General features: G+C 38.8%; 2 protein-coding genes across 2 annotated transcripts; one reads left to right on the forward strand and one right to left on the reverse strand.

The window, feature by feature from the left end:
- Positions 1 to 3142: 3142 nt before the first annotated feature.
- LOC104950291 (PAX3- and PAX7-binding protein 1-like) lies at positions 3143 to 5464 on the forward strand. Its single transcript, XM_010776791.1, has 5 exons — positions 3143 to 3573; positions 3811 to 3930; positions 4471 to 4719; positions 5044 to 5265; positions 5355 to 5464. Exons 1-5 carry the CDS (start codon positions 3261 to 3263, stop codon positions 5462 to 5464), a joined length of 1014 nt encoding a protein of 337 aa, XP_010775093.1. The 5' UTR covers positions 3143 to 3260.
- A 1834-nt stretch (positions 5465 to 7298) lies between these two features.
- On the reverse strand, positions 7299 to 9247 carry pin4 (protein (peptidylprolyl cis/trans isomerase) NIMA-interacting, 4 (parvulin)). Its single transcript, XM_010769507.1, has 4 exons — positions 9052 to 9247; positions 8773 to 8840; positions 8299 to 8418; positions 7299 to 7679 (listed from the first exon to the last, which is right to left on the reverse strand). The coding sequence occupies exons 1-4, from the start codon at positions 9089 to 9091 to the stop codon at positions 7521 to 7523; spliced, it is 387 nt and encodes a 128-aa protein (XP_010767809.1). The 5' UTR covers positions 9092 to 9247; the 3' UTR covers positions 7299 to 7520.
- Between the last annotated feature and the right edge of the window lie 1820 nt (positions 9248 to 11067).

Consider the following 11067-nt stretch of genomic DNA (forward strand, 5'->3'; position numbering starts at 1 on the left):
AGAATGAAGTCCCTTCTCGGTATGTTCTCCTGGCTCATGCAGCTCCTGTACAGCACCCAGGCATTGATAATAATAATAATACATCATATTTATATAGCGCCTTTCACAAAACCCAAGGTCGCTTTACAAGTCGGGTAGGGGGGGGAGTAGGGGAAAAGAGGCAGACAGGATAGGGGGGGGGGGCAAGCATGTAGCGGAAAAATAAACCTATCAAACTAACTATATAGTGGGGAAAGCCTTGGTGAAAAGGTGCGTTTTGATGGCTTTTTTGAAAGTGTCCAAGGTTGGGGCGCTGCGGATTTCGGGGGGGAGAGAGTTCCAGAGGGTGGGGGATGCTACACTGAAAGCTCTGTCACCGAAAGTCCGCATGTATTGATGGCATGTATCTATCTATCTATCTCTCTCTCTCTCTCTCTCTCTCTATCTATCTATCTATCTATCTATATCTATCTATCTAGCTATCTATATATCTCTCTCTCTCTCTATCTATCTATCTATCTATCTATCTATCTATTAATCTATATATCTATCTATCTCTCTCTCAATCTATCTATCTCTCAATCTCTCTCTCTATCTACAGCAGTAGACAAAAGGCGTTGCTATAGCAACACGTCATGTTTATCCGCAAAATCAATAGCATGAGGAGCGCTGCATTTCTATGAGGTAAATATTACCCGCTGGCGGAAATAGGTATAAATAGCAATTTTTTTGGCAATTTTTTCAATCTGACTTCATATTGACAATTTTTAACAACACAGGGTGTTACATAACACACTTTCAGGAAAAGTCACGGACTGGGAGACGTTAATATTTTATTGAAAAAAAGTTGCATACAATAAAAAAACAGCTGCGGGTAAAATTTACCCGTTGGCGGTTCTAGTGTTAAAAGAGGAATTTGTGGGAAAATATGTGTTTGAATGTCATATGATTGAAAATCTTTCAACAGTTTCAATTGTGTTTTTCCTGCCATATCTGTCTGTGTATATAACTTATTGGAAATATACTGATTACCAAAGGCTATAGGTAGCCCACAACACATATATTATATGCTTAATGTGGATCCAAAATGGGATTCCTTCATTTATGTCTCGTCAATATGTCCGTTGCCTTATAAACACGCATTCTAGTGTGGTAAAAACAGCAAATACTTAGGCGAAGGATCAACAGAACTGAAGCTACCTTTTGCACAGCAGTGCTTCTCTCCAACAGTGCTTCTCTGGATGTCAGCTGGTGCAGGGTAAACCACAATAAACCAAAATAAATCAATGTATAATTCTAGTGCACACCAGGATACTGTTGAACACAAAATTGGAATAACAAAAATGAGCAAAATATGTTCTTCATAGTGGATTTTTCAGATTCGCTTTCTTGTTTGAATGTTTGTTTTAAAATACCGTCTATCTGTCTATCTGCTATATTTCTTTTGGTTTACTGTTTTATGAATATTTATGACAGATGTCAAGAGCCATTCAGTTGATAATGTCCCTTTCAGTGCAATGTTGGCAATTTGATTTTAAATAAGGGGACATGCTGCGTACCCTGTCATGGCAGGCTTCACTGACAAAAACAAATGAACCGTGAATGTGTTAGAGAGATTACATTACTGGAAACTGTCATCTTGGGTTGATTTGACCATGGCTGTCAAAGTGAATCCTGTTTGTTATTACAGCGAGTGTCATCAATAATCCCCTTGACCTTGAATGCAATATTTGAGTTCTGCAGTTTTATAGGAATATAGGCTTGTTGTGTTTTTACACTGTCAAATTCTCTGTTTTGAGTTAAGACACAAATGCAGGACACATCAATATGTCTTTCAGACTGACATGAACCACAGAAGACTTTCCATGTTGACAGAATATCAATTATTTACTGTAATCTCAAATGAGGCACTAGTTGACATGAGATATATGTAAAGCTGTTACTTTCACCTAATTTAAATCAACACATGGACAACAAAACAAAACAGATAAATAAAAAAACTGAAACTTGATTGTTGTGTTTGTAGCCTATATGAGATTTGCAAAACAACTAAACAACAGAAATGGTTGAAAAAACAGCCCCTTGAATTATAGTTAGTCTCGTTTAATACACAACAAAGTATCAAAGGAGACTATATGACTGTCTGAGAATAGAAGGTCACAGGTCATTACACATTTCTGCTTGCTTTTACATGTATTTATTTAGGCAGATACTATTATCTGTAGTTAACAGTGCCATTTACACCCAAGTGTCCAGCTAACACTGCTATTTACACATGTGCTACACATTAGATCTAATGTGTAATGTCAAAGAAAACATTTCCATAAATAGCCTACCTATACATCCAAAACAGTATAGATACTGTTTTGGATAGATATTTATGGAAATCTTTCTTTGATAACTAATTCCCTTGTGCTGCTGCGTCAAATTGTAATTCCCCTATTGTGGATGTATACAGGCAAATCTTATCTTAAGCACTGTAGCTATGTAGGCTACACTACACCCGGGTGTTGTAATGTATGCATCTCTTCTTGCTCTTTCTACGATTGCTTTGTAAGGTTACCTGAACATCAGGGACAAAAAACACCTTTGCTATATTGTGAACATGGCTATTGTAATAAATGTCCCACAGACCCCCCTGATGAAAGGGGGTTAATTCATCTGCCACGTAACAGTCGGAAAGAAGTTATGAGACGTGATGAATTTTAGTATGTTTATTTACAAAATACCCCAATCAGTCGTACTCCATGAGGCTCTCCATGTGGTCCTGCTGGACGCCGGTAGGATCTGTGTCTTTTACCAGGGCTTCAGCATTCTGAAAGACACAATTAAACTTGTATTTACAATATACAGTACAAATTCGTTTTACAAATGATTTCATGCCCCACCCTTGTGTGGCTTTATAAGTTGAACCCACAAACAAACACATAGACTCAATAAAAAGTTACTTTTAAAAACAACACTTTTCATCAGCAGTCAGCACATGTACTCCATGTACTTTCCGTCATGGGATGCCTGTAAATGGCACTCCGATTTATTTATTGTTCAGTCAGTAAATTGTTGTGTACGTCATTACTGATATACATAGCTGTATCAGTTTTGACCAGCTGGGGTCAGTATGATGCGCGAGATGCACATGTTCATCTTTAAATATTGCAGAAGAAGACACATTTAGAAAATGGCTGACTGGCAGTGCGGGGACAATTTCCTTCTGCTCAGAGCACAACTTTAAAGAACCCTTGGTTGAAATCATGAGTTGTTGCATTTAGCAAAGAGGAATAATGTTTAAGAAAGCGAAACGAGCTAACTTCCGACGGAGGAATGAATCCGACGAGGAAGAACCGGAGGAGGGTCGGTCAGTGCCGCCGATATCCAGCGGGCCTGCCGTGGAGGAAATCCCGTTTATGGAGACTTCCATCAGCGTTACAGCAGCAACTATTAGCAGCGATAGATTTCACAGCAACGGGTTTCCGGCCAACGTGAACACGTTTAGAGCTATCAAGAAAGAGAAGAAGGTTAAAGATACGCCTATCATTGCAGCTACGGTGCCTGGACCCACGAAAGCCAGTTTGCTGAGTTTCGACGATGATGAAGGTAAGCTAACTGGGAAAACCAGTGCTAAGTTAGCTAGCTGGTTAGCTTAGGAATGCTTGTGGTCCTCATGTTTAGATATTAACGTTGCCTTTTTTGTTTTTTGTTTTACAATGCAGACATTTTAAATACAAACTATATACGTTAGCTAAATTACTACTTATAACTGAACCTGTTTGATGTGCATAGTTAACGCGACTTCCCGCTATCTTTACCACATGATGTCATGTTTGTAAACAGATGAATCCGAGGTGTTCAGAGTGAAGAAGCCCACTCACAGTAAGAAGATTGTCAAACAGCTGAAGAAAGAATATAAGGAGGATTTGGAGAAGTCTGGAGTCAAACAGGAACACAAATCAGGTGGGATATTCAACTGTCATCTATGCTGTCCCATCAATACTCTAACCCACCAACTGACTTTGCATAGGAAACGTGGATCACTTAAAAATGTAACAGTGTAACGATATAAAGACGCTTATCGGAAAGTTTTGTTTAAATATAATTTAACTGTGACATTAGGGCATATCTAAGCAAATACTAGGACCTCCTTGTGTTAAGCGGCACATGTAGTTTTACAACAATATGCACCATATTGCATATAGATACATAGTGAGAATTATCTATTTTTGCCTCCCTAATGAAATCTAAGGTATTTGTAGTTATACTGTTAAACATGTTTTCAGCGCATTTTCCCAGAGTATTGTCATCCTCGAATATGAATCCTATCTGAATTACCCATACAATTCCAATTGTCTTAATGCCATCAGGTTATCCAAATGATAGACCTGCCCTGTCAAACGGAGCATAACATCATCCACCCATATCAGCAGTTAAATGGTTACTGAGTACATTTATTAAAGCTCACCTTTCTCTGCACCTTTTTTTTCTTCTTCTTTCTAGATGCTCCATTTCAGCCTGCGGTTTCAATCAAAGAGGAAGTTATCAGCAGAACCGGCAGTGAACAGGGGGAGGAAGAGATGGAGGTGGACAGTACTGATGAGCAGCAGCAGCAGCAGCAACAGCAACAGCAACAGCAGCAGCAGGAGGAGGCAAAGAGTCACGTTGGCCAGGCACAAAGTCAAGTGTCCAAGAGCAACGTCACTACATCATCATTCAACACTCTTTCATCTCTGGGCAGCCTGAAACCAGGTAGCTACATAAACACACACGCATGCACTAACTCTCATTTAAATGCTTGTTCAGTTTCTTTTATCAATCAGCAATGACACCTAAACTTTTGAAAGTCTGTTTGCAACTTACAAATTATTTATCTAAGATGGCATATTCCATTTACTTGTATATAGATTCTTCTTGCACTTTATTTGTATTTACTTGCACTATTCTATCTGTTTTATTGTGTTGCACTGTTGGAGGAGCCTTTGACCTACGTTTTTCCTTGACATATCTACACTGTAACTATGACAACAAAAGCCTTGAATCCTTGTAACACGCTTTTTGTTGTGTTTACTCTAGGGGAGATCCCCGATGCGGCATTTATCCACGCTGCCAGAAAGCGCCGGCAACAGGCCAGAGAACAGGGGGGGGAACCGCCTCTGGTAGAGACGGAGAATCCCAAAAAGCGTATGGCACAAGAAGACCAAGACGCCAGCGACGACGAAGACGAGGATGAGAAGAGGATTCGCTTCAGCGGAGTCAAGAACATAACCCAGAGACAAAAGATCGCTGAAGAAATAGGTACAGTCAAAAGTTCCACTGACTGTTCTTTGAGACAAATTGATAACAGTATGTAATCAAATACCTGAACATCCCCTTCACACGTACAGGTATTGAGGGTAGCGATGACGAGGCGCTGGATACAGGTCAGGATGAGGAGTCGAGCCGCTGGGAGCAGGAGCAGATTAGGAAAGGAATCAGCATACCCCAGGTAAACTAATGAATCTCTGAACACCTGTATAACACTGCTAAATGCTTTCCTATCTCTCTGTCAAACTCATTTTTGTTGTTTTTATGTCGGTCTGAAAACACAAGCACTTTCTTCACAATTCACAATTTCTTGACATTTTAAACACTACAATTAATCAAAAAATTTTCAATGGATTGATGCATAGCATGCATCACTTTAAAAGATAAAAGCTACCGTAATTTTCGGACTATAAGCCGCGCCTTTTTCCCCATTTTTCGACCCTGCGGCTTATATAACGGTGCGGCTAATCTATGGATTTTTACAGCTAAGGGCCACTAGGGGACCTCCTAAATCTATGGATTTTACAGGTTACAGTCCACCACCTTTAACTCTATGGGCTCTATGGCCGGTCCGCGCCCCCCACCTTTAAGCGGCGGGCTCCAGCAGGAAAAGCTGGAGGCCGGAAAAGAGTGAGACAGGTAGCGCGCAAAAGTAAAAGTGGAACCGAGAGTGGTACGAGAGACAGAACGAGAGCAAGACAGACAGACAGACATTACGAGAGCGAGACAGTTTGTCCCCGTACCACTGGTTGAAAACCGCTGCTGTAGATCACTGCCGGTACGTGCGCTGGGAGCGCACCGTTTAAGTTTGAAAGTTGAAAAGTTTGTGTGTCTGAAACGCTATGTGATACAGTACAGTTTTTACACAGCACAGTACATGTTCTGTAGCTACTATTGCACTAAATGGTAACACTTGAATACGTTATGCAAATATGCAACTTGTTTGTTGAAATGTTAATAAATGGGAGCTTCCTCAAACAGCCATCTCTTTCCCGACAATCCCCTCTGTGCACGAACCCTTACATATGGTAATGAAACATTAAAACACCTGCGGCNTGGTTCCTAAGCTAAAGGAGGTTATAAATGAAGTTTGAAACCTCCTTTCCTATCATTCTAGAGAATTCGAACGGCACTTATGGCATGGCTGCCACTGAGGGACTTCCGGGTCATTTCACTCGGTTAGGAGGGTTCCTAAGCTAAATGGACTATTCGAACGCAACCCGAGAAAGTTGCTCCCCATGTGACGTAATATGATTGACGTATGACGTTAAAAAAAGCAGTTTTTAGTAGCAGAGCTCAAAACGGCTCCTTTTCCTCTGAATTCCTGCCCTTATGTCTTGTAAAACATATCAAATCCTGCATTAACATTTTTAAATGTAATTTTCAGGCAAGGTTGAGCATAAATGTAGTTAAAAAAAAACCTGCAAGTTGCTCTTTAAGTATGTTTTGATGCTATTACTTTTGTACTTTTACTTGAGTAATATTTAAAATACAGGATATTTACTTTGGCAATTCTATTTGCACTTAAATACAAGATCTGAGTACTTCTTCCACCTCCGATTACTTGTATGGTTCCAAGAATAAAGAAAAAACAGTCGGTGAAATGGCTAATGTCCAAGGGGAAGTATAAGTACTTCAGCGCAACTATGATGAAGATGAAAATGGGCGATTATTAATTTAGTAATTGCTACCCACTGCTGCTTTATAGAAGGGTAGCTTAGTTTTGAGTCTTTGTGATTTGTGTTCCTGTAGTGACGCTAAAGCAACCGAGCAATGGTCTACTTTTTAGTTAGCGCTTACAGTTGACTAAGTTATCTCCAAAATACAGAAACAGTAATATATAGTATATACGCCAGTTTCATTTAAAAAAAAAAACCATTGCATCACTGAAAGGTTGACACTTCTATCTCTTTCACACACACACACACACACACACACACACACACACACACACACACACACACACACACACACACACACACACACACACACACACACACACACACACACACACACAAAGCGAGTATTTTTGAGTGTATTTATTTAGCCATTTATCAAACTGAAAATGAAAATCCATCGAATTAAATGTCAAGTTTAAGATTGCAAGAATGTTCCTTCAGGTAAGTTTGACAATAAGGTAGTGTTTATAAGACAAAGCTTATACGTGAGGATCATATCATTTTCTTATTCTTAAACATTCTGGATAATAAAAACCCAACACTGTAGAATAGTTGAGCAGTCCCACGTCACTTTTTCCCCTCTATCATAATAATGTGGTACCCAAACTTTGTCTTGACAGGAGGGTCTGTGTAGACTGGTTTATCCATAGAACTGACAGGTAGGGCAAATGCCGCCTCCTGGAAAGGTCCAACCATTGATCCTCGCGTCATCCACCCCAGATCACCCTGTCATGAATAATACAATCATTAATAAAACACAACGTTTGCAACAGACATTAGTGCCAAGCCTGGACACATTTAAGTAAGACATGAGAAACAAAGGGGTTCGAGAGATAACAGTAGCAACTTTGAGTAATGCAGGAATTCCAAAACAACATATTTTTAAGGCTTTTAACTAAAAGCCTTACAAATATGCTTAGGTCACAGATAAGGATTTAAGGCAAAAGTCTGTTTGTACAGTTCTGCTTCAAACAAATAAAAAATGCACATGGTTTCACTGAGTAACAGCTTATACACACTGTATATGTTCTGCTGTGAATTCATGTGAAATATGTAAAGAATTGATTAAAAAAATAGCGCATTTCGTCTTATTTGTATAATGGGTATTGGGGACTATTCGCCAGTCTGAAATTATTCACCTATGAAGACTAATTGTGAGGTCGAAGCCCGTAGATCATATTTATAATCTTCGATATTTATCACCACCAATAAGGATGAATTTAGTCTTGAATTAAATACAGTCATAATAATGTGATGTACATTCATTAACAAACAAAGAACATTGAAGTTAGGTCTTATAGTCAATAATGGGATCATTTGAATTAAGTTGGGTGCGTGTTCTTACTCCTTGTCTTGCTTTGTCTTCACTGAATTGTGATGCTACTTCACTGAAACGGACTCCAGCCTTCAGTTTCTCCATTGCCTCCATGCATTTCCCATGTTTTTCACAGAGGATGTGGCGAACCTGGGTTTATATACAGGTCATAGAAGGCAGTTAGACTTCTAGAAATAAACTCTGGTTTATTCGCTGTCGTAAGAAAGCAGATAAAGCATCCCATTGGAGATAAAACAAGATGCCTGAAAGATAGCTTGTGACAAACATCGTCATCATTATATACATGAAAACATTTAAAAGTTGAAAAAAGGTGTATATATGCTCTTCATTGATTCACCTCCTATTTTATTTATCATAAATGATGCCTAAGTGCATAATCTGTTACCGATTAATTAAACTAAATCATTTATTTTCAGCCTTCTCGTCTAAACACGTAATTAAGGTATGATGAAGGGCAGGGCAGACAGACACCCATCTGCATACCTTCACAGCAGTGCCTCCCTTTGGTGCTTTCTCCTTCTTATCAGCGTCTGCACTTCCTGAAGCTGCTCCTACACAGTAAAACGAGTCAGAACACTACCACAGTTAAAACCAATTCAAAACCAAAACACACAATTGCAGCGATAAATATAAAGACTTTATATTTAGTGAGATAAATGTATGTTATATTAATAGTCGTTTGCTTCAACAGGCTAGTTAATGTGGCTGACTTTAAGCCAACAGCAGTGGTAACACGTTATTTTCCAAACATAGCGGACTAACCTTTTTCGCCCTTTTTGCCACCTTTTCCTTTCGGTGGCATTTTAGATTAAAGTTTGTAGTAATCAAAACTAAAATAACTGCAATAGCGTACGTGCTTGCTATGTTGTGATGGACGTGCGCAGGTCTTCTTCTTTAGCTAGATATTGGTAGATTACCCTCATTAGACGTCCATACCGCTCCCTAGTGGACTGTACCGTGTCACATCATGCAGCTACAATACTGGACACAGCCTAGCTGTACAGCTGTACCTTAATCTAAATAATTCAAATCATTTATTTCTTTATCATGAAAAAAAAATTCAATACAGTTTTATTTTGTTCATGTGATAACAATGTTGTTATTTATTTAATAGGCACATTTGATTGATTTTGTAGATGCAGCAACATTAATATACTGCTTGCACTTTATACACTTTTGACAATTTTTATAACAAAAGTTGTATAGTTAAATTAAAATGCTACCCAGCAGAAGATAAAGTCATTTCAATTATTTCCACCTTTAACAGCTTTTATATACACATCAATAATTATGATTAAAAACATATAATATATGGTTGTATAATGGGACAATCTGCATAATGAGTACTTTTACTTTTGGTATAATTGCACTGTTGTCACATTTTTTAGATGAAGCTTTACTACATAAGGTCAACAAACTTTACATTTTACAAAACAACTTGCTTATGATAAACATAGCTTTGATTCCTCAAAATGTCCTACCTATAAAGTATTTTTTGTCTTTTCAACCAAAATGTAATAGATTGAACATTTAAAAAATTTCTTCTGGTATTTCTACCTTTACTTATGTACAAGATCTGAGTACTTATCACACCTCTGGCCCCAAATCTGTGTATCTACCGTCCATTTGTTTTTCTTTATTAAAGGTGGGGTAGGTAATTTTGGAGAAACCAGACCTCGAGTGCGCTAGAATATGAAAATACACAGCCGTAAAAAATTTGCCACTTCCTTACAAAGCCCCTCCTCCAACACACACGAACACGCACATGACCAATGAGGGCACGAGACAAGTTTGTGCACAGATGGAAGGCTGACAGGCAGGTAGGCCATCCAGTAATTTTAGCCCGGCCGGCTAAAATGATTGGTCGTGCTTTTTACAGCACTACGGCTTCCACAGATGACATTTTTTGATGTATTTTTTGTCAAAGCACTTCAGATATTCATTGCTATCGGGATGTTAAGAGCATTCCATGGAATATAAAAACAAGTGTATCTCGAACTGGTTTCTCAAACTAACCTACTACAACAAATAGCGTGTGCGTTCCATTTTCACTCTCGTCCATCGAAAACATGTATTGTGCGGTACTGGAGCTATCAGCCAATGGAGTGTTGCTTGTGGAAGACATTCTCAAAGCACGTTTCCTTCTCATGGCATGATTCGCTTAGCCTGCACACGCCATCAGAGTGATTTTCCTTTNATCCAGTAATTTTAGCCCGGCCGGCTAAAATGATTGGTCGTGATTTTTACAGCTCTACGGCTTCCACAGATGACATTTTTTGATGTATTTTTTGTCAAAGCACTTAAGATATTCATTGCTATCGGGATGTTAAGAGCATTCCATGGAATATAACAAAAAGTGTATCTTGAGCAGGTTTTCTCAAACTTACCTACCCCACCTTTAAACAAGTTTAAAAATGTTTTGCACAGCCTCCTATTCATATCTTTGGACGTCCTCCACTAGCTGTTTTATTGTAGAGATCACTACAGAATTTAGTGGCAATTTCTTACATTACTTTATATGGTAAAACCAAATGATGATATTATACTAAGGAAAACTGTTCAGTCAGCTCAACCTGTTGTATCCCACGGTAGCTTCCTGCCAAGGTAGCTTCCTGCCAAGGTCGTATTTGAACAATGAGGCTCTTGCTCCTTATGAGAGCATTGTAAGATAACAGTTAGGAGAAGGTGTTATCTCTTTCCTTTTGCACAGCAACAGTCCTCTATAAATCACACACACATTTCCTTCTGGGTCCACTCCTACAAACCACTTTGTATTTT

Source organism: Notothenia coriiceps, unplaced genomic scaffold (genome assembly GCF_000735185.1).
Source record: "Notothenia coriiceps isolate Sejong01 unplaced genomic scaffold, NC01 NC01_scaffold00000339, whole genome shotgun sequence".
NCBI classification, from domain to species: Eukaryota; Metazoa; Chordata; class Actinopteri; order Perciformes; family Nototheniidae; genus Notothenia; species Notothenia coriiceps.

Coding starts and splice junctions, on each gene's coding strand:
- LOC104950291 (XM_010776791.1), top strand. CDS start 3,261: ATGTTTAAGAAAGCGAAACGAGCTAACTTCCGACGGAGGAATGAATCC. Junction 3,574..3,810: donor GAGTTTCGACGATGATGAAG/GTAAGCTAACTG, acceptor GTTTGTAAACAG/ATGAATCCGAGGTGTTCAGA. Junction 3,931..4,470: donor CAAACAGGAACACAAATCAG/GTGGGATATTCA, acceptor TCTTCTTTCTAG/ATGCTCCATTTCAGCCTGCG.
- pin4 (XM_010769507.1), bottom strand. CDS start 9,091: ATGCCACCGAAAGGAAAAGGTGGCAAAAAGGGCGAAAAAG. Junction 8,841..9,051: donor TGGCAAAAAGGGCGAAAAAG/GTTAGTCCGCTA, acceptor TTTACTGTGTAG/GAGCAGCTTCAGGAAGTGCA. Junction 8,419..8,772: donor AGGGAGGCACTGCTGTGAAG/GTATGCAGATGG, acceptor ATATAAACCCAG/GTTCGCCACATCCTCTGTGA.